The 24874-nt window shown below is 39.7% G+C and overlaps 1 protein-coding gene across 12 annotated transcripts in view; it reads right to left on the minus strand.

The window, feature by feature from the left end:
- The window catches only part of rbfox3b (RNA binding fox-1 homolog 3b), a 622784-nt gene that overhangs the window by 310723 nt on the left and 287187 nt on the right, over positions 1–24874 (minus strand). For all 12 annotated transcript variants that reach the window (XR_010908103.1, XM_067456241.1, XM_067456312.1 and 9 more), the window contains one exon: positions 16548–16624. Coding sequence is in view for 9 of the 12 variants with exons in the window: in XM_067456241.1 (XP_067312342.1) it covers positions 16548–16624 (77 nt within the window). In the remaining 3 variants the exon portion in view is untranslated. The remainder of the gene's footprint in view (positions 1–16547; positions 16625–24874) is intronic.

Consider the following 24874-nt stretch of genomic DNA (forward strand, 5'->3'; position numbering starts at 1 on the left):
TGTTTTCACTGTCATGCCGCGGATGCGCGTGGCGTTTCTGTTGCGGGTCAGCCACGGGGCTGCGTGGCGTTTTCTCTGCCTTTGCACACTAGAAGCGTGTCTGACGCGGCGCTGCTGCTGCTATTGATGCGGAGGGAAGCCCTATTCCTAATGTTAAACATAAATAGCCTACTGATACAGCAAAGACAACGTCGGGAGTAGCCACATATCTATGGTATTGACGGCAAAATAGGCTACAGAATATTTCGTTCTGTATTGACAGTTGCAACATTTCAAAATCGATAATTGACGTTTTTTATTATTACAATTAGGCCTATATCTGCATTTATGTAAACCTACAGACTTTCAAACATGAAAATGTAATTTAATAATATGTATTCGTGTCAAAATGATATATAAACATCTTTTCCTATTCTATTTTGCCTGGAGACGCTCCCAACAGACGTGAAAAATAGGCGCTCTTCTATTTCCAGCATGCACGCGTTTTCCGCGCGTCACAGTCAGTGTGCAAACTCCAACCTGTTAACATGTGAGCCGAAACAAAAACGGACACGCCACGCAGCCGAGACGCTCACGCTTGCAGTGTGTCCCCGGATTTGATTAACCAACTTGTTGATATTTAATCGATGGGCATAGCCTGTAGGCTGAGTTGCATACATAGAAAAATTGTATATTGTGTTTCTTTATTGTTGGTTTATACTTATTTATGTGTGTGTGTGTGTGTGTGTGTGTGTGTGTGTGTGTGTGTGTGTGTGTGTGTGTGTGTGTGTGTGTGTGTGTGTGTGTGTGTGTGTGTGTGTGTGTGTGTGTGTGTGTCTGTGTGTGTAGCCTACTTTATGTTTTCAAGGTTTTGTTGAATGCATTGCTCTTGTATAGTCTTACTTTGGAATTTTAAGAGCAATAAACATATATTGCAATGTTAAGGAATTCGTTTTTTCATTCAGAAAATTAAATCAATATGTATAAATTGCTATTAGGCAATTAATGGGGAGATAATCGGTAATCGAATCGAAACCGAATCGGACAGGAAAAATTAATCGTTAGATTAATCGATGCATCGAAAAAAAAAAAAAAAAAATCGCTAGATTAATCGTTTAAAAAATAATCGTTTATCCCAGCCCTAATCTGGTGTTTTCGGAGGTGTGAGACCCAGGCGATCAGCGGCGCTCAGCGCGCATCAACCCGTCGAGAGCAGCCTTAATTCGGCTAGTCCTTCTGCCGACTGCCGCTGTCTGGCTGAAGCCTCTACCATGACGCAAATTCGCATCTGTTGTGTAGTGAATGTCAGACGAGAATGAAGCGAATGGATTCAAAATGTTCACGCGTCCAACTTCGCGCGAATAGCACGATTTATTTGTGTCATTCGCGTGCGGCGTGAACGCAGCATCAGTACGAGGCCGAGACGAGTATAAATGGGGTCCAAGACCAAGACAAGACCTTTAAAAACTGCTCTCTGATGCACTATAACCACCTGAAACGCAGGAGACTCTCGACTGCTGTTGAGAAGAAACTAGACAGGGAGAAATTAAACACTGCAAAAAATGCTCTTCTTATTCAGTATTGTTTTTCCTTTTTCCAGTCCAAATATCTAAATATTCTTAAATCAAGATTCATTTACTAGATAAGTAAAATGACATAAGATATTTTAGCTTGTTTTCTGGGGGAAAAATATCAAAATGAAGTGAGTTTTTGCTTAAAACAGGACAAATGATCTGCCAATGGGGTGAGAAAAATAATCTTACTTCTCTTTGGGACGGACACAAGAAACAAGATTATTTTTCTCACCCCATTGGCAGATCATTTTGCCTCTTAAGCAAAAACTCACTTCATTTCGATTTTATTTTTGCGCACAGTACAAACTAAAAAGGCAGTGAATCAGACAATTAAGGCACAAAAAGAACAAAGCAAACAGAAGAAAAAGAAAGAAAAAAACAGATCCAGCCAGCACTTACACTAGGAGGGAAAGGTATAATTATTCACATCAATAGCCTTAACAGATTCCCCAGAAAGTTTTATTTTTAACAAAACTGTCAAAAATGTCATTTTACTTACCTAGTAAATTTGTTTATGTAACCTTTATTTAACCAGGCAAGTTACTTAAGAGCAAGTTCTTATTTTCAACAACAGCCTGGCAGGAGAATTAGATCTCCTGAAAGACAAACAAACATATTTTACAGTACATCTATATAAAACATTCATGTAAAACATTTACCTTCTGTAATAAAATCCCTCCTTAATCGTTTATTGAATGCTGAGATTGAAATCTGATTCCAGTTTCAGTGACTTTTGTACCAAACTCCAGTCATTAGGAGCAGCAAAACAAAAAGCTGAACGACCAGAAGCGGATTTCTTTTTTGGGATATTTAAAAGAATTTGATGCAATGATCTGGTTGTATATGTACTAATAAGAGGTTGAAGCAATTCTTTAAGATATTTTGGTGATAAACCTAACAGGACTTTATAAGTGAAAACATACCAATGTCTTTCCCGTCTGATGTGTAATGACAGGGGCGTAGTACCAAATTTTGGGCCCTGGGTACAAACCATCTTGCTGGGCCCCCGTACCATGTATGTGTATGTATAGAAAACGGACTTCCCTGCCTTGGGCCCTGGTTACTCAGTACCCTTTATCCCCCCAGTCCCACGCCCCTGTGTAATGATGACCAATTTAAAAGGGAGTAAAGCTCACAGTGACGTGTTCTGTAAGGGGCATTGGTAATCAATCGAATAGCTGTATGGTACAATACATCTAATTGGTCAAGAGTCCCTTTACGAGCATTTCTATAAACGATGTCTCCGTAGTCAAATAGCGGTAAGACTGTCGTTTCAACAAGATATTTCTTGGTGAAAGATGATATAAAATGCATCTTGATTTAAGAATTGTTAGATATTTAGACTAGAAACAAGACAAAATTACTGAGTAAGAAGAGTTTTTTTGCAGTAAAGGGATTTGACTCGTATTTAGTTAGACTTAAAGAGGAACAGAAGCAAACTGAGCCAACATTATGCACAATAAACAATGCAGTTTTGTGATGTTAAGCAGGTGTTTGCACGCCGCTATAACTCCTCGCGTGGAGGACTTCAAACTTCAACCATGGCAGGTTTTGACAAAATGACAAATGCCTCTCAACCCCTCGCGCTCTTCAGACAAATGCAACGCTTAGACTCAAACGCTTAATTTCCGCCTCTGTTGAGTGCGGGCAGCGGCCATTAATCAGCGCGGCGTTTGGGGCGCGACGCTTGAGCCTGCTAACAGCCAGATGCTGGCGGCTGTCGGCTCAATCCATCAGACGTGATTGGAGAACGAAAAGGTTCAGGAGTTTCGAGTCGCGCCCACGTCGAGAGACTAATTGCCCGCCGCGGTGGGCGTCGAGGTGTTTTACCGGGACACCAACCCTCTGCTTTGCATTCTGGGTATTATTCAAAAAACGCCTCGACATCAGATGACAGATTATGGAGGCTAAGCTCCGCCCCTTTCTGCAAAGACAGGGACTGGAGTGAGGTAATGCAAGGTTTTATGATAGCAGAGACAAAATGCTAATCACATGCAAAATAATATATAAATACGTAACAATTTGGTATGGGGAACACATTCACTATTAACTACAACTTTTGCCTCAATAAACCCCTAATTTACAGCTTATTAATAGTTAGTAAGGTAGTTTTTGTAGCGTTTAAGTTCAGGTATTGGGTCGGATTAAGGGATGTAGAATAAAGTCATGCAGAATAAGGCATTAATATGAGCTTTATAAGTACTAATAAACAGCCAATATCCTAGTAATACGCATGCTAATAAGCAGCTAGTTAATACCGTATATACCCCAATATAAAACGACCTTGAATTTAAGACAACCCCCAATTTTCCAGACTTTTTTGGGGGGGGGGGATTTTTGTGGAAAAAAATCTGGTTTTCAACAGATTTTTTTTTTTTTTTTTTTTAATTCTACTGATAATTAATTGTAATTATTTTTAACCCCATTCATTACAGAGCTCAACATTAAACCGGTCCATGTGCTTGGATAAGTAAAGAAAAAGTAAAAACTGTGCTTGTCTGGAAAAAAAGGTTTATTTTAAATTTTTTGTGTGTTGTAAATATAATTTATTCTGAAGCAACATTCTCACCAGTGTTCGATCTGCTTTGGCATATTAAAATCTGCATATTTGGGATACGTTTACCTTTTTTTAAAGGGCATTTTTACCCCTAATCTCATATTCTTAAATTTGATCGGTAACGCTTTATTTTAAGGTTCAGTTATTAACTATTAACTAGCTGCTTATTAGCATGCATATCACTAGGATATTGGCTGTTTATTAGCACTTATAAAGCTCATATTAATGACTTATTCTGCACGACCTTATTCTACAGCCCTTAATCCGACCCAATCTTACCTTACTAACTATTATTACACGGCTCTGTGAAATACTTGATTCTGATTGGTCAATCGTGCATTCCAGCGGTACGTTATTTCCAGATAAGAACCGCTCATCCGGGTACTACGAGTGATCTTGACCGGTACTACTTCTGTGCTTAACGCTGGCGCCATCTTGTGGCTTAAACAGCCGCGGGTTACAATGGAAGGCAGGTTTCCTTTATAACGTTTTTAATATAGATATTTTTCTTACACAAACGCATCGATTCGAATCAGAAGGCTCTATTAACCCATCGGAGCCGTGTGGAGCACGTTATTTGATGGACAGCTGCATTTTTTATGGACTTCAGAAACAGCTACAACTACTGCTGGGATTAACGTTAGCCTGGACTTTTTAAATATAACTCCGATTGTATTTGTCTGAAAGAAGAATGTCATTCACACCTATGATGACTTGAGGGTGAGTAAATCATAGGCTTGGTTTGATTTTTGGGTGAACTAACCCTTTCAGCATTCATTATCAACATTTAGCAGCGATAGATAAAGGCTTAAAGCAGGTTGGAACTGTTTTTCTTCGCAGAAGCTTTGCGTAAGAGCTAATAAAATATTTAATCTCAAGACAATATTTTGTGTCTAATTTATTTGAGACTAGTAGCCGTGTAATAAGCGGGATAATGTCCACCCAGCCGGTTTGTAATCGCAGAATAAACCCCTTCAGAGTGATGCTCCGCTTCGCGTCGGGGTCCTGATCACTCTGAAGGGGTTTATTCTGCGATAACAACCGGCTGGGTGGACATTATCCCCTAACTTAATAGTGAGTAAATTAGGAGTTTATTGAGGCAAAAGTGGTAGTTAATAGTGAACATGTGTTCCCCATACTAAAGTGTGACCAATTGATCTTTACATTCATTTAAAATAAGACACCATAGGGCTGTTACCAATCAAATCAAATAATTTATTTGATAAACCCCTAATTTACAGCTTATTAATAGTTAGTACGGTAGTTTTTGTAGCGTTTAAGTTTAGGTATTGGGTCGGATTATGAGATGTAGAATAAGGTCATGCAGAATAAGTCATTAATATGAGCTTTATAAGTACTAATAAACAGCCAATGTCCTAGTAATACGCATGCTAATAAGCAGCTAGTTAATAGTTAATAACTGAACCTTAAAATAAAGTGTTACCGAGAAAGACACTTGTTTTTGAATAATACCCAGAATGCTTTTGGTTTCAAGAAGTGATGTGTCCATTTACTGAATCTCAGTTGCTAGCATTAACCATAAATATTCACACGCAATCAAAAGTGACTTTTCTTCACCTCTGAAATTATTTTCTTGACAGAAGATGCCAACTTTACATGATCCAAAATGAATGCTGTCCTACGGGACTGTACAATGACACAACACAGAAGACAAACAGGTTGCAAATGATGCGTTATGGTGATTTAACCCCCTGTTTTTCATGGAAACTGGTCGAGTAATTCATTAAAGCAAGTCAATTAGGAAGGATAAAAGCATCTGCTAAATGATCGCTCACTGCGTTAGCAATTAAGAAGCTCGATTTGCATGGCTCTATTACCATCCAATCAAATTGCGCGCTCTACTAAAATGGATTCTGATTGGCTCATTCGGTCTCGATCTCACCAGTGGCAGCAATGAAAGAAACAAACAAATGTGTCTTTAATTTTAATGTGTGCTTGCGAGGCATTTAAGATAAAAACACAGGACTTTGAAAGTGAACGTCGTATAAAAAAAAGGCATTGTAAACCACCGTTCTGGAGAACATGAAACATCTGTCTACAGCGTTACCAGTTTCTGAAATCTGCTGTTTTAAACCTCACTATGACTTAAAGTCAAATGGTGAAAAGAACCCAGAAAACCCTAGAAACCAGCTCGAAACATCCTGACAACCCAGAGCACGTCATCTTACTTTCATTTCAGGTGATAGAAGTGAAGAAAAGAAACCTTGGCAGAAACCAGACTCAGCTGAGGGACTGGAGTAAAGCCAAACAACGCAAGCTGTGTGTGCAATCAGCAATTTAGAATGAGGAGAGGAGAGGAGAGGAGAATAGAATAGAATAGAATAGAATAGAATAGAATAGAATAGAATAGAATAGAATAGAATAGAATAGAATAGAATAGAATAGAATAGAATAGAGGTTCACAGAGAGCCGATGCACTAGCAGGACTGCGGTTTGTGTGTTTGGGTTGGTGTGTGTGTGTGTGGCACGTCGAGCGCCGGCTGCTTGTTACCGGTCACCTCCGTCTGTATCGGGTCACGGGGTCAGCTTGTAGCGGGTCAGAGTGAACATGATCCGCCGGACAGCGTGACCAGAGAGCGCTGATGAATAGTGCCGGCGCTCATGTTTATGAGCCGCAACTCTGGCCGCGGCCCGTGCCAAGCATACACAAACACACACACACACACACAAACACACACAGAGACTGCCACACGCCTCACACACACTGAACACTGCAGACCAGGGAGGAAACGGTATGGAAATTTCACATTACGGTTGTAGTGACCCAAATGATCACGGTTATCAATATTATCACGGTTATAGTGATCACGGTTATCAATATTATCACGGTTATAGTGATCACGGTTATCAATATTATCACGGCTATAGTGACCCAAATGATCACGGTTATCAATATTATCACGGTTATAGTGATCACGGTTATCAATATTATCACGGTTATAGTGATCACGGTTATCAATATTATCACGGCTATAGTGACCCAAATGATCACGGTTATCAATATTATCACAGTTATAGTGATCACGGTTATCAATATTATCACGGTTATAGTGATCACGGTTATCAATATTATCACGGTTATAGTGATCACGGTTATCAATATTATCACGGTTATAGTGACCCAAATGATCACGGTTATCAATATTATCACGGTTATAGTGATCACGGTTATCAATATTATCACGGTTATAATGAGCCAAATGATCACGGTTATCAGTATCATCACGGTTATAGTGACCCAAATGATCACGGTTATCAATATTATCACTGTTATAGTGACCCAAATGATCACGGTTATCAATATCATCACTGTTATAGTGACCCAAATGATCACGGTTATCAATATCATCACTGTTATAGTGACCCAAATGATCACGATTATCAATATTATCACGGTTATAGTGACCCAAATGATCACAGTTATCAATATCACGGTTATAGTGACCCAAATGATCACAGTTATCAATATCACGGTTATAGTGACCCAAATGATCATGGATATCAATATTATCACGGTTATAGTGACCCAAATGATCACGATTATCAATATTATCACAGTTATAGTGACCCAAATGATCACAGTTATCAATATCACGGTTATAGTGACCCAAATGATCATGGATATCAATATTATCACGGTTATAGTGACCCAAATGATCACGGTTATCAATATTATCACGGTTATAGTGACCCAAATGATCACGGTTATCAATATTATCACGGTTATAGTGACCCAAATGATCACAGTTATCAATATCACGGTTATAGTGACCCAAATGATCACGATTATCAATATTATCACGGTTATAGTGACCCAAATGATCACGGTTATCAATATTATCACGTTATAGTGACCAAAATGATCACGGTTATCAATATTATCACTGTTATAGTGACCCAAATGATCACGGTTATCAATATTATCACGTTATAGTGACCCAAATGATCACGGTTATCAATATCATCACTGTTATAGTGACCCAAATGATCACGGTTATCAATATTATCACGTTATAGTGACCCAAATGATCACGGTTATCAATATCATCACTGTTATAGTGACCCAAATGATCACGGTTATCAATATCATCACTGTTATAGTGACCCAAATGATCACGGTTATCAATATCATCACTGTTATAGTGACCCAAATGATCATGGATATCAATATTATCACTGTTATAATGACCCAAATGATCACGGTTATCAATATCATCACTGTTATAGTGACCCAAATGATCACGGTTATCAATATTATCACGGTATATACGATATAAAATATCTTAAACTGTGTGTGAAGATGAACGGAGGTCTTACGGGTGTGGAACGACATTAGGGGGAGGAGTTAAGGACATACATTTCATTTTTGGGTGAACTAACCCTTTAACAGCTGTACCTTTGTTCATGGGAAAATTTTGCTAACATGCTCAGTTGCCGCTTGAAGTCCATTGTACAGTCTGGGTCATGAAACTGAAGCAGTATAAACGTGGTGTATCTCATAAGGACTACATATGAACGCATGAGAGGGCATGAGCAGAGCCAGACAGGAAGTCCGGTCGGTCACATTTGGAGCACTTAGATCCAATAAATCGCTCCATCACAGGGAACATGAAACCATGATGAATTTAGGTTCATTCTGAAGCATGTAAATGGTTCAGAGGGTGAACACGGGTGACAGAAATCAACTCAAAGTGCACATAAAAAGTGCAACGTTCTACTCAAAGTGTGATAGGGTAGAGAAGTCTAGCCCCTCTGGCTGACCGGCTAAACTAGTTTCACACCAGATCTAATGCTTTCAGACAGAGACGTGTTTTAAAGGGGTGAGGAATTGAGAAATAAACTTTCCCTTGAGCTTTTGATATATAAAAGGTCATGGTAATATAAGAATATCCTCTAAGTTTCAGAGCTGAAAACTTCCCTGTTAGTCAAAGAAAAGCTTTTATAGACACCAGGCTCAGCAAACGGTCCTGTGCTTCATACTGACATCAGTGCGCGATGAAACGGCGCCTCTTCCGCGCATCTAATCCAGTAGCCTTGCCCACCGACCCATCTAATCCAGTAGCCCCGCCCACCGACCCATCTAATCCAGTAGCCCCGCCCACCGACCCGTCTAATCCAGTAGCCCCGCCCACCGACTCGTCTAATCCAGTAGCCCCGCCCACCGACTCGTCTAATCCAGTAGCCCCGCCCACCGACTCGTCTAATCCAGTAGCCCCGCCCACCGACTCGTCTAATCCAGTAGCCCCGCCCACCGACTCGTCTAATCCAGTAGCCCCGCCCACCGACTCGTCTAATCCAGTAGCCCCGCCCACCGACTCGTCTAATCCAGTAGCCCCGCCCACCGACTCGTCTAATCCAGTAGCCCCGCCCACCGACTCGTCTAATCCAGTAGCCCCGCCCACCGACTCGTCTAATGCAGTAGCCCCGCACACCGACTCGTCTAATTCAGTAGCCCCGCCCACCGACTCGTCTAATCCAGTAGCCCCGCCCACCGACTCGTCTAATCCAGTAGCCCCGCCCACCGACTCGTCTAATCCAGTAGCCCCGCACACAGACCCGTCTAATCCAGTAGCCCCGCCCACCGACTCGTCTAATCCAGTAGCCCCGCACACAGACTCGTCTAATCCAGTAGCCCCGCCCACCGACTCGTCTAATCCAGTAGCCCCGCCCACCGACTCGTCTAATCCAGTAGCCCCGCCCACCGACTCGTCTAATCCAGTAGCCCCGCCCACTGACTCGTCTAATCCAGTAGCCCCGCCCACCGACTCGTCGTATCCAGTAGCCCCGCCCACCGACTCGTCTAATCCAGTAGCCCCGCCCACCGACTCGTCTAATCCAGTAGCCCCGCCCACCGACTCGTCTAATCCAGTAGCCCCGCCCACCGACTCGTCTAATCCAGTAGCCCCGCCCACCGACTCGTCTAATCCAGTAGCCCCGCCCACCGACTCGTCTAATCCAGTAGCCCCGCCCACCGACTCGTCTAATCCAGTAGCCCCGCCCACCGACTCGTCTAATCCAGTAGCCCCGCCCACCGACTCGTCTAATCCAGTAGCCCCGTCCACCGACTCATCTAATCCAGTAGCCCCGTCCACCGACTCATCTAATCCAGTAGCCCCGCCTGTCGACTCATCTAATCCAGTAGCCCTGTCCACCGACTCATCTAATCCAGTAGCCCCGTCCACCGACTCATCTAATCCAGTAGCCCCGCCCACCGACTCATCTAATCCAGTAGCCCTGTCCACCGACTCATCTAATCCAGTAGCCCCGTCCACCAACTCATCTAATCCAGTAGCCCCGTCCACCAACTCATCTAATCCAGTAGCCCCGCACACAGACTCATGGAGGGCTCGTGCTAGCTGGTCAACAACTATAAACATGCGGAGGAAGATTAAGATATTGCGCTATTCCTGGTTGTGGAAGAACAGTCACTGCATAAGCTTCCTTCTGATCCTAATATTAGGAATGAGTGGTTGAACTTTATTTTTAATGCAGTTCCAGCTCACGTGGGGAAGACATCTTCACTTCATTTCACTGCGGGATCGTTTGTTAACCAATCTCCCATCGCTGCTGGATTTGGATCCGACAGGAATGGTGCAACACACTTATGTGAGTAAAACGTGTTTTTATATGTAATAGTACTGCATTGTTATAGATGGTTTGGTTTATGTGTGCATGTCTAACAGAGCATACCTTTAGCACGCTGGACTCAGACACGTATGGGCCAGGACTCGCAATCGATCTATAACAATGCAATACTATTACATATAAAACACGTTTTACTCACATAAGTGTGTTGCAAAAACGAAGAGAAAACAGAAAATTCCGATTTTTTTTTTTTTTGACAGACGAAAGTTTCGGAGGCAGTGTGCAAGCGTGATTTTTTTTAACTAATCCGGTTGTTCAAAGCTTCAAACGGATTCAGTGATTTTTCATTTTGCCATCTCCAGTTTGGTAATTATTTTAGTGAAAATATTTTGTGTAGGCCTATTTATTTATGCTTTTTATTTTATTGATTTTATTGTTTTTCTGAACAGTGTGAATCGAGGTTCGGTTGTTGACCTGTTCTGTGGTTTGCACAGTAAAAAAAAAAAACACCTGAATAAAGTATTTTTAACAGGTCACAGACACTCGCAAATTGTATTTTTATGTAATGCCAATTCAATATTATAATCTTATCAGTTGACGGTTAATAATCGATTAATTAGCATCGGTTGTAAGTCAGGAAAATAAACCGAATTGAGCATCCCTACTCTGAAACTTAGAGGATATTATAATATTACCAAGACCTTTTATATATCAAAAGCTCAAGGGAAAGTTGATTCCACAATTAATCACCCCTTTAACATAATCAGTTGAGTTCACAAAACGTTTATATATTAAGTGTAATTAGCTTATTGCATTTAGTAAAGTGCACAAGTAAGTTTTACAGTTAAAAACAAGGGGGAAAATCCATCAGTTCTGTGATGCAAAATGCACTAGGCAAATTGATATTGTTTCAAGGATATAAAAATATATATTTTTCGGAAAACAAGTAAAGAGAGACTAATTTAGTTATTTTTTATTTATTTATTTGTAGGAGTGAAATGATGAAAAACCAAATATGCTGAACCAAAACAGCTTAACTAACACTACAAGTGGACATCAGAACCAAATTTCAGATTGCAGAATAAATAAATGAACGTGTGAGTGACTTGGAGGAGAGTTTTACCCACGTGTGCGTGTGAGAGTGTGTGTTCGCGCGCGCTTGTTTTTTTGTTTTGTTTTTTTTTTACATTACCCATGTCCCCACTTTACAAAAGGCTTATAAATCATACAGGAGGAGTTTTTATGAGAAAGTAAAAATGCAGAATTCTGCAGTTTCCTGTGTGTGTGTGTGTGTGTGTGTGTGTGTGTGTGTGTGTGTGTGTGTGTGTGTGTGTGTGTGTGTGTGTGTGTGTGTGTGTGTGTTTAGGGGCAGGGGCAGTGTAAGGGGATAGGAAATACGGTTTGTACGGCATAAAAACCATTACGCCTATGGAATGTCCCCATATGTCACAAAAACAAATGTGTGTGTGTGTGTAACACCATCAGGGGTTTCCCTCTCCTCCATCCCTCGGCTTTCTCTAAATTAAAACAGAGACGAGAGAGTGAGCGAAAGCTTTAGGCTGAATGAGAAATCTCTCTCTCTCTGTGTGTGTTGCAGTGGCTCTGAGAGCAGCAGCAGATTTATGGGGCCCTCTAATGGACTTGAGAGAAAAAACCCTCCGTCAGCGAGTCTCTCCATCCACTCCTCCTCCACACAGACACTGCATGCCTCTCAATCTGTTCTTTCTGAAATTCTCTCTCTCTCTCTCTCTCTCTCTCTCTCTCTCTCTCTCTGCTGGGTGCAATTAACTGAGTTTTATGTTTTGTAACCTATTCAAGTGTAACCGTAGTGAAATGCTGTTGATAAACCTTCTTTTTTAAACCTTTATTTAACCAAGAATTTGTTGTTTTCTAAGTGGCGCTGCATTTTTTTTAGTTAAACATAAAAACAGAACAAATATATTCATTTTACATACAAAAATATGCACAATTCAATCAAAAGGAGTAAAATCACAGTGTATAAATAATGGGACGCTCACTTGGTTCACTCCTTTATTATTTATTTTATTGAGTCTTACCCGTAGACTAGATAAAACTATGGACGTAGTGTCTGTGACCACACCCGTATTTGTGGAGCCCAAAGTGGGCGGAGCCGGCCGTCTCCAATCTTGGTGACTTTTCCCGGATAACCAAGCAAAGTAAGAATTTCATGATCGATTGTGCGTGATTCACTATTAATGTCGTAGTGCTAACCGTTGCAGTCACACCATAGCAATACTCACGGTTTTCCATTCTAACTGCGTTTACTTCGGCATTTGGTGTAAGTGACAGTGGCTGGTAATAGAGACAGAACGTATTTAGGCCACGCCCACATCACTCTCCATTGACTTTGTATTGCGCGAGGCCGCCTCCTTGTCATTTCGGACTTATTACAAAAAACAGAGCACTGTCTAAAAGCTGATATGTGACAAGGTGTGCAGCAAACAAGCTAAAAAACACATAACTAACGTTTTTATAAGCTGTCGATCCCAAAAAACGAGCGTTTAAGGAGACTAAAGTGGACACAGGCAATAAGACGTGACGCTTCAGCTGGAAGAATGGGTCAGTTTTGGGATCCTGACACTCAGTATGTCTCAGTATGTCTACGTGTGCAGTAAACATGTTGTCAAATATCAAATGTCAGTTTTATATGTTATATTTCCTGTCTCTGATGACTTTCCCCTCCAGTGGGCGTTGTTCTCACTGTAATATAGCATGTCTCGCTCTGACTCAAGTGCCTGTATCCACTTTAATGTCTTTAAACGCTCGTTTTTTGGGTCAGCAGCTTATCAACACTTCTGGGTTTTTGGTTCTGGGTTCTTTAGCTTGTTTTCAGTACACCTCGTCACATATCAGCTTTTAGACATTGTGATGATGACACTGAAATGATAACGAGGCCGCTTCCCGCGATAGAAAGTCAATGGAGACGGTTGGTTTTATTTGTGATGACGCAGCCAAATCTAAATCTTGTGCTCTTTTCATGATTTATCACATTTTTTATGTGGTTCAGATACAATAATATTTTGAGTTTCTATTTATTAAACCAATTTCCTTCATTGTATCAACTCAAATGTTTTATTTCTGTAAACTCAAAATTAAAGCAACCAGGTTACTTACTTTTTTAAGTTTTAAAACATTTTTTCCAGTGTACAGATGTATTTGAATCTGAAAAATCTGAGACAAAGTTGTCATTTTCTGCGCTACAAAAGAGCAAAATCAAGTATATGTGTGTGCATGTGTGTGTGACGGAGGCTGTGGAAGTTCAGTTTCATGAATAAATGCTGGAGTTTCCTTATAAACACAGCAGTCAATACAACACAGGAATATAAATCAAGCCCTGCTGCCTGCTGACAGATATTCAACACCATCAATCCTGACACACACACGCGCACACACACGCACAGTGTGAGTGTATGTTCAGCCAGAAACATCCACACAGAACAGCATGCGGTCCTGTCGTACACACTTAAGGTGTTTCTGCAGCAACACAGAGAATGTGACATGTACTTCTACAACAATATAAATGTGCTTTCTGACATCTTTCATAATTAGCGATGCGAGAAATCACACTTAAGTGGCAAGAATCTTTATTTTTGCAATAAAGATGCAAAGCATTCAGCACTAGGCTTGTCAAACGTACCACTAAATGCACCACTACTCTGGTCTCAAATAGAAAAAAACAAAGATGCAATAATGAATAGGCATGTGCCGGTATCAATTTTTCATGTTGCGATTAATTGCTGAAGCTTTTATTACAATATCATTAGTGTCACAGGTTTAAGAACTCTTTTTGTAATAACAAAAAATAACTCTGAATGTTTAAATACAGTAATACAATTAGGGGTGTCCATGGTTAACCGATTAACCGTTAAAAATTGCGTAACCGAGTGAAACATTTTGCTCTGTTACGTGGCATCAATGACGTGCTTTGAATTTAGTTGTAATATATTTTTGCACCACTAGAGACCGCCAGAGCGCTCCCAGACATTTGTAATATCCACAAGAAGTCATGACCAGCTTTCTAACATGAAGCGGGCAAAGAAAAATACAGCATGGGAGCACTTTAAAATTGAGAGTGACGGGGCAAAATGCAAGTATTGCAATGCAGTGCTTACCGCATTTGCTACCTCTTCTTGTCAGTCTGAAGATCCCCTTGTTGCTTAAGCAAATCGAACATAATGATTATTTAATGGATTTATTAAAATTATTTATGAATGACAGGCAACACTGCAGTGACAAGGCAATCTTTATTTGAACGAATCATCATTATGTAGCCTAGTGTGAAATAAATCCCGCGTCAACCTTTAAAGACACATTACATGTAATGCATTAAATTGAATAATAATATAGGTGCTCGAGTCTGTCAGTGTCACGGCCATCATAGACTGTAAAAAACGCACGACACACGGCGACATGTTCCGCAACTCGGTGTCATGTCAGTGTGTCGCGATAATGTCAGTGACATGACAATGAAGACCGCATGTGCCACGGATGTGCCAATATGCGCATAGTTATAGATATGTATACATATCTGCGCATAGTGACATATGTGCCATTGGCTTCTGTGTCACGTCATGTCTCATGTCACTTAATGTTGCCTTAGATATGTAACGTTATACGTATAGACATATCCGTGGCTGATACTGCCAGCTGCCACTGTCACTCTGTTTGCAAGCGTAACTGTGTTACTATGGTTACCAGTGTTTATAGTGGCGGACTCTGTTTGCAAGCGTAACTGTGTTACTATGGTTACCAGTGTTTATAGTGGCGGCCTCTGTTTGCAAGCGTAACTGTGTTACTATGGTTACCAGTGTTTATAGTGGCGGACTCTGTTTGCAAGCGTAACTGTGTTACTATGGTTACCAGTGTTTATAGTGGCGGACTCTGTTTGCAAGCGTAACTGTGTTACTATGGTTACCAGTGTTTATAGTGGCGGACTCTGTTTGCAAGCGTAACTGTGTTACTATGGTTACCAGTGTTTATAGTGGCGGATTAATTTCGAACTGTAATCAAACTGATTGGAACTACCTGTGCATTAAACAGTTTTACTGCACACCTTCCAGCCAATCAGAATCAAGTATTAAAACAGACCATGGTATAAATATAATGATAGTATTTATTAAGTAATTAAACTTGTTTATGGTTTAAGTTAACAATTATAAATAATTTTTTTGCTGTGATAAGAGAATTATAAAATTTCAACTACTAAAATGTTGGTATGATGACCCCTATTTTACACAACTAATAAAAACAAACAAAAAAAGTATAGAAATATAAAGGCAACATAAACGCCCTTAAAACAAATAAGCGTGTGTATGTGTGACAGAGAGAGAGAGAGAATGTGTGTGTGTGTGTGTGTGTGTAAGTGTGTGTAAAAAGTGAGTTTAATTGGGTTTTGAGGCCAAGTAATAACCACTTAAGTTTGCAAACAAGTTTGTGGTAGCTTGATAAATGTGCTTAATTTAAAAATAACCTTGTTACTCCAATTTAAGCATGGAAAAGCAGGGAGATTTTGAGCCTATTTACAGTTATTAAGCAGCCGACGAGGGCGACAAAATGAAGCCTGTCCAGATATTCACTGCAATTCATCAATTACCCAAAACGCGCAGAAATATTCAGAGATCCAGCACATTTCCCTGAGAGACTAAACACACCAGAGGGCCGAACGGGATATTAGCTGATCCGTCTTACGGAAAACCTCGGCGGACAGAAGCCTCACGATGAGTAAATGCCAACAAAAGTGCAGTTTTCATGCAAAGCCAACACCTGGTGGGATGGAGGGAGCGAGCCGAGTGTTTGTTCTCATCACTGACCTGTCCAGAGGGGAATATCCATGAACCGAGCAGCTTGATGAAGAGGGTCTCTGTTTCCACACACACTGCTCCTGATCCTGAAACACACACACACACACAACACAAGAATAAATCATGTGCTTCACTCGCTGACAGCAAGACACTCGACATCTGAAGTCATTATTTACCTTTCAAAAGTTTGGTGTGAGTAAGACTTAAATGTTTGTGAAGGAAGTCTCTTTTGCTCACCAATCTATTTGATCAAAAATACAGTAAACTGCGAAAGATTATTACTAGTGTTTTCTATGTGAATATATGCTAAAATGTAATTTACTCCTGTGATCAAAGCTATATTTATCATCATTACTCCAGTCCTGTCACATGATCCTTCAGAAATCATTCTGATATGAGGATTTGATGACCAAGAAACATTTATGATCATCATCAGTGTTGAAAACAGGTCATATTTCTGTGGAAGAGCATTTCCCCCCAGGATTCATTGATGAATAGAGAGTGCAAAAGAACAACATTTTTTTTTTTTTTTAATAATCGTTTGCACGTAAAATAAATAAGTTGCTGAATAATAAAAAAAAAATCACTGTCAGACGCTAGGGGGCGCTATTAAAGTCAGTTTTGAGAACAATCAAGTTTCCACAACAATTGAGTTTTCTGAAGGCTCCAAAAAAAACAAAATCCCCTAGCAACCATACCTTCAAATCCTTGGTAACAACACCAAATTTGACACACACCAAATCAAAAACAAATATTTATAGAAAAAAAAATATATTCAACTTTTTTTTCCCTCCATGATAGCGCAATTGTTAGATTAACATTAACTCTTTCCCCGCCAAACACGGAATTTTCCGTTATTTGTGACAAAAAGCTTCCTTGCCAAAAACGTAATTGTCCATGTTCCCGTGTTTTCCCTGCCAGACGCTAGGGGGCGCTGTTACGCATCTCCTGAATGAGCACTGAATCTACTGATAAAAACACGCGAGGAAGACGCAGAAAAACAAGCGACCGCATGTAAGCAGATGCATATGAAAAATAACGTGATCATCAACATTAAAGAGTTACTTCACCACTTTTTTATATTAAACTGTTATTCCCTTAACTAAGCAGAGTTGATACACACCTCTCTCGTCTCAGTGTGTGCTCTTAATCTCTCTGACGCGCGGTGACGATCTGATAGCATTTAGCTTAGCCCAGTTCATCCACTATGGTACCAAACAGAGATCAAGTAGAAGCGACCAAACACCTCCACGGTTTCCCTATTTAAATAAAGTTACTCGAATAGTTGAACGATCAAGTATGGTGATATAAAATAAAACGTGGCGCTTTCCTAATCGGATTAAAAAGGAGAACTATACTGTATGGCGGAATAGCACTTCTGAGAGTACTTCGACTCGGCGCAGTAAAAAGTCCCGGCTGAAACATCCTCCCTCTCTTATTTCTGTCAATAGGGGGAGATGTGAGGGAGGATGTTTCAGCCGGGACTTTTTACTGCGCCGAGCCGAAGTACTCTCAGAAGTGCTATTCCGCCATACAGTATAGTTCACCAGAGGTCCCCAGATAATACTAGTCCAAAATGTTGCTTTTTTTTAATGAAACTTACCCATATTCAAGTGTTGATAAAAAAGGAATGATTGAAGATAGGGCTGAACGATATTCTGTTTTAACATCGACATCGCGATGTGCGCGTGAGCGATATTCACATCGCCGGAACATGCGATGTGAAGGGTAGTAGCCCATGGTGTATTAAGAGAACGGTAGCACACAGTAAACACACAGAGTTTGTTACTGGAGTGACATGCACGTTCCGCTGCTCACCGCCAAACATTCACTGCTAAAATGCACGACGAAGAGGAACCGACCGCCGTTTCGTACCAGAAATCATCTTTTTGAGACTATTTCGGCAACAAAAAGGAGGATGTTGGCCAAAAAGAGGTACTTTGCATGGAGTGTCTTGTGGCCACAAAACAAGAAAACACCACCAATTTGTCTGACCACTTAAAACGACACTCAAAGATCTTTACGACGAATACAAAGCAGGGCTCGACATTAACGCTTGTCCAGGACATGTGGGTGTTTTGAAGGGACAAGAGTAAGAGAATTTTGCTTGCCTGACGGACAAGAGCCTGATTAAAACAAAACATAACTAGAGAATCACCAAAATGCAAAAATTTGTGCATTAGTGTGCGTGGCAATAGATAGTGGATAGTATATAATGAACTGACGATAATAAGGTCGCGCTTTTGACGCTCGTGCAGCCTCTCGAGGAGAAATTACAATACTGAATACCATCACGACTGAAAATGACACTGATTTCATATGACAGCTCCATAAACAACTAATTAACATTCATTTAAAGTCACTTACATTTTAGATGCAATATTTAGTGTTTTTGTTCTATTTCAGCAGTGATAATCGTTCACAGCAGACCCGTAACACGTCTCACTCACAGCAACAAGCGTGAACGATTCAGCGTTTGAATGAATCGTTTGAATGAACGACTCAGTGACTCACTCATTAAGACGGTCACCTGCTGCCACCCACTGGAGGTTTAGTTTCATGTTTGCACATACTTTCCAACATTTATTTTTGTCACCTGTAATGAAGCTTGCTTATTACTGAAATTATTAATATCATGGAATGGTAATTATTGACTTTAGCCTGGATTGATGGCTCTCAATATCGCAATATATATCGTTGGGGGGAAAAAATATCGCAATGTAATATTTTTCCAATATCGTGCAGCCCTAATTGAAGCTAGAATAAACTTTTCATAGTCAGCTCTTTTTACATAATGTATGTTCAGATATTCATTGAACACAAGCTTCTATGGGCTATTACATTTTTTGTGAATATTAAAAAACCCTGGCGGTGGCTGGCAATTTTTATTTATTTTTTAAACTGGCGGGGAAGTTAATAAACCAACTTGGATGATTAAGTGCAACTTAAATGACAGTAAAATTACTTAAAAATAAGTTGAATCTTGTATAACTTAATAAATAAGTTAAGCAATTTCCACTTTTTTGTGAGTTAACCCATAAATGCATACCTCGGGTCATTAGCAACCCGAGATGTCATTCACTACCCTCCTCCTCGTTAATTTTTTAAAGTTAGACATCAACCTTCTTAGTATTCCTCAATCAATTCATTTTGAACAATATAAGAAAAAAATAATATAATTATAATTGAATGCCTGTTTTTTTTACTCGTTTTTTGTCAAAATTGTATAGGGTCGCTAATGACCCGAGATGTGCAGGAGTGTACGTATATTTTTTTGCACAAGGATAAATTAATCTACAATGAAAAAATAAGGTGCAATTCACCTTTATTCCACAAGGTGGCAATGTCTGATATGCAGTGATGAAGTGATGTTTCACTCATAGTTACCTCTGACAGAAAACAAAACAATAATAATTATAATCAGCAAAACTTGAAATGGCTCAGTGATTTACTGCAGAGAGCAAATACTAAACACAATCAAATATTAGTGTCACTGTCACTTGATGATGGATGTGCTGAAGAAGCTTTCAGAGGTCAAAATATTGATTTTGAAGACGTTGAAAATGAGTTTGGAGAATATGCGTGAGATTGCGAATATGAGTCAGATGCTGAATGCACTGGAAAACGGCTCTGACGAGGACATATGATGATGGTCTTAAACATCTGCTCAAACTGATCCCTTCCAAGTCCAAATGCGTTTTATTTTATTCTTCTGTAACTGTTACTCTAATATCAGGAGTTTTACATATCGCGACAGGTAGAGGTCTATCCATGTTAGATATAGATCCGGGTCGCTAACGACCCGAATATGCAAGAATGTTTGGCAAAATTTTGCATTTAAGGGTTAAAGCAATATAAAAACAAATGTTGTAACAACTTAAGCTGATCTTATATTTTTTTACAGTGTAACATTATGGTCCCTATTATACACCCGGCACAATGCAACACCAGGACCGACGCAAGTGTTTTTTGCTAGTGTCAGCCCGACAATATTATAATTTTCACATCCAATGATGCCCATCTGTGCACCCATGGGTCTCTGGTCTGAAAACCATTGCGCATTGTTGGCGCGTTGCTATTTTGAAAACGACTGCACTATTGACCAATTGAAACTGTTTTAAAGTCAATAGTGTAGTATTTTGGTGTTATTGAAAGGGTGTGTTAGTAATATGCGCCTATAGGCAGGTGCACAACACACACACACACTCTGCTTATTACACACACAGGGACGCAAGGCAGCACGTTTATTAAAAATAAAACGAGAAACGTTCAGTCTTTCCGCTTGCATGTAAACAGCGAATCCGCCTTGGTGCGAGCACAACTGGCTTTTAAAGGGAAAGGGAGATGAGTCTGATTGGTTTACTGCACGTTATGCCCAAAACACACCCATGAGGTACAACCCTTATCCTTTTGGATAGGGGTGAAACAATACACTCATGTCACGACTCGATATAAATCGTGATAAACCCACAAAACAAAACGATACAATCATTTGAAAGTTTTCCTACAGAATGCACGTTGAGGTAAATCTGTTATCATATAAAGCCAGTGTAAGGCTGGAAAAAGCTAGTAGATGCTGGAAATGTCTAATCGCTCTGAGAAAACAAAGGAAATTAGCATCTGAACTCATTCATACAGTTAGAGTCTCTGTCCGAGACGACATCACACTGAGTGAACCATCTATGAATGACTCTAATTTACATGCCTTTCCTCTCACATGAAACTTCCCCCAAACTACTGCTGCCCCTCATATTGAGATCACCTGAAATGCACCAGAAATCTCTTTGTTACAATGTCAATCCTCACGATACAGTATTATATGTGTTTGATATCGTTTGAAATGTCTCAGTGCGACTGGTACAAATATCTCAACTCCACAGAAGTTAACCAAAAGATAATCAATGTTTTAAGGGTTTAAAGATATCCTTCCTTGGTGTATGGTGGGTGTGGCTTTCAGCCATTTGGCCTCTCTTCTAATCAGGTCTATAGGACCTGATCAATGCAAATTCCTATTGTTAACTAGTGTTTCCATTTGAAAGAGTTTCAAATGGTTCTGGGTATGTATCTGGTTCTGGGTATTTAAGGAAATGTTGCAAAGAGCTCAGGGCTCGATACTGTACTCAGGTCAGCCCGTAATGCTGGACGTTTTAACCCATGCAGCATTATGTAACCTTGATAAGTCCGGTATACATCTCATTCTTTACTTTAGGGTATTTGATGTGAAGTATACCTTTGAATTGATTATGTAATTGGCGTTATACATTTACCTGATTGTTAATAAATTGTTATACTTTGATTGATTCTGACTTGCTCTGGAATTATTCAGGTTATGAACGGACATAATTTCAACAAAGGGTTAAACGGAATAATTAAATGTGTAGTTAAACTATTAAAAATGAATGACCAAATAACCAAATGGCATTCTAACCCAAATTCTAAATTATCATTAAATGGAGTCAGATAACGAGGAATTGGAATAAAATCCCCTTTTCCCCGCTGAAAAGACGAACGCGCAGCGACCTTCACCCGCCGATCGTTAGCCTCCATTGGGACGATTTGGGCGGCCTTACACCAGCGTGTCTCTTCAGAAGACTTGGACTAGACACGTGATTAGTTATTTTAGGATCCCTTTATGACATTTATTGGATCTTTTAAGTTTGAGATGAATGGACTTTTAAAATGGAGGGACTAAAATATCACAGGTTTTGTAAAGAATAGGGCTGCAGCTATCAATTCTTTTTGTAATCGATTAATCTAGTACTTAAATCTATCGATTAATCGCATAATTACTTTTTTCTTTAATAAAGCGCAATTCTAAATATACAAGAGAAAATAAGACAGGTATCTTTAAATTAAATCTTATATATCTTATTATTAATAATTGATTATAATAAACCTTATTATACCTTAAAATGTTGTTTTATTGCTGAAATTGCAAACATGAATAACTGTGAAACTAATACATTTTAATGCATACAATTGCCATATTATATTATATAAAAATCTATTGCTCAGATGATTTTGCCCCGTGGATTTTTTTAATTCGAATAACTCGAGGAATAGTTTCAGCCTTAATAGAGAATATCTTCATTTGTGTTTGGAAGTTAAACGAAAAACTACATGAGGGTGAGTACATGATTACTGAGTTTACATTTTTGGTTGAATTATACCTTATAAATACAGCAAGCTGAGCCTTGGATAAAACAACTCTATAGCGACTCTGACATTATCGAATAACTACATGATGCAGTCTTGAAGATTAGACTAGTGCGGGCGTACGCTAAATATATATCAAATGTGATATTTATTTAATACAAGTTTACTAAACAAGAATTTAATATTAAGTGACTTTCATTTTAGACACCATATTGCCCATGTTTACTCTATTTCACCAACGAGAATAGTTCAAAACAAAGTCACAGCACTGTAATCGCGTCTCTGAGCGACACGCGGCGTTTCCTTACTGAATGAATCAGCTTTCTGAACGAATCAGTTGAATCAGTGATTCAGTGACTAAGATAGATTAAGATAGTCAAATGATTCGTTCCTGAATGATTCAGTTGTTTGAATGAATCGGTTGGATCTCAGTGACTCACTCATTAACAGGGACTTGCTGCCGCCTACTGGTGGTTTTAAAGTATCTTTTCATGATTTCAATAATTTCAAATATTAGTATTCAACGTTGTGTGTTTAAAACATCAAAACATTATTTATGCACAACTGCGGGCTATTTGTCACCTCTAAGCTCATTAAATAGTCTGTGTAAATGCCACTTCTGTGTTAGAAAATGCTCATAAAAGGAAAAAATACATTTAAATGTTTTGTAAAAGATGATTTCTGTCACTGCTGTGAACTGACCATCACACAGAATATGAAGAATATCAAAAACTTCAGGAGTCAGCTGATCACCAGCACAATAACACGCTCAGCTAAATATCCTTAATTATCGTTAGTGAGAAAATATCACAGAAAATATCGAGATATCATTTTTGGTCTATCGCACACCCCTACTGACGCCCCTAGTTACACGCTTGGACTATGTGCCAATTAAGTCGCTTGTTGGGACGTTCTCTTAGAAGACAGCTGCATATTTACACACTATACATGAAGACAAAGCATGAAATACGCAAGATATTTAACATTTAAAGGATTCAGTGTGCAAAAAGATAAAGAAGAACCTCTTATAATAAAGATATACCCCCCTCCCCCCAAAATAGAGAGAGAGCATTGCACGCCCGAATAGGTGCGTAAACACACACACACACAACTCAAGTTTGCATCCTCACGTGGATATTTTAATGAGCAATGTTTCAGGCAATCAATCTTCCTCAGGCTTTTTTTTTTTTAAGAAAGTTCTGAACACAAATGCTCTGACCACTGCTAAAGATCACTAAAGCCTGTGTGTATAAGACCACGGTTTATTTGCATAATTAAACTGCATTATATTATGAAGCCCCGAATTATATATGTCGAGCATCACTTCCTGTCCGCCAGTGTTTCGTGTGACTGAGGGTCGTCCTGCACGCCTGCCGCTCTTAACCCCTTAATGGGAGTCATTAATCTGAGCGCTGGTTATTTGAGCCCTCCTGAAAGCATCCAGAGGAAGAGGATGAAGAGGGCAGCTCGAGACCAGCATGGTGAATGCATTTAATTACACGCAGATATACGTGTGTGTAATCTTTTCACAATTCAACATTGTTTGAGTTGGGGAAAAACTGCTGTGAAAAAATAGAAAGCATATTAAAAACTGGCTAAAGGCACTTAAAGATGAAAAAAAAAAGCAGTGACTGAAAGCAGCACAAACCATCAAGTGCACAATAAACCGCAGCTTCACACACCATTTTAATCCGAGCCATCTTCATGAGCAGAACCTGAATAACTATAACACACAAACACTAACTGATTAAAAATACATCATGCAGAAATCACCGCTTGACAACAAATTCATCCTGAGCTGCAGAAACGCTTCGAGCTACTTCAGAAAGTCAAACTGGGTCAGTGTCTGCGGGTTATCAGAGGACACACACACACACACACACACTCTTCCTCTCTCTCTCACACACACACACACACACACACACACACACACACACACACACACACACACACTCTTCCTCTCTCTCTCTCTCTCTCTCTCTCTCACACACACACACACACTTTCTCTCTCTCTCTCACGTTTGTTTTTGTGAAATGTGGGGACACTCCAAAGGCGCAATGGTTTTTATACTGTACAAACCATTTTTTCTATCCCCTAAACCTGCCCATCACACACACAGCCCCTAAATCTACCCATCTCTCTCACACACAGGAAACATTCTCCATTTTTACTTTCTCAT

The sequence above is a fragment of the Pseudorasbora parva genome, chromosome 2 (assembly GCF_024679245.1).
Source record: "Pseudorasbora parva isolate DD20220531a chromosome 2, ASM2467924v1, whole genome shotgun sequence".
NCBI classification, from domain to species: Eukaryota; Metazoa; Chordata; class Actinopteri; order Cypriniformes; family Gobionidae; genus Pseudorasbora; species Pseudorasbora parva.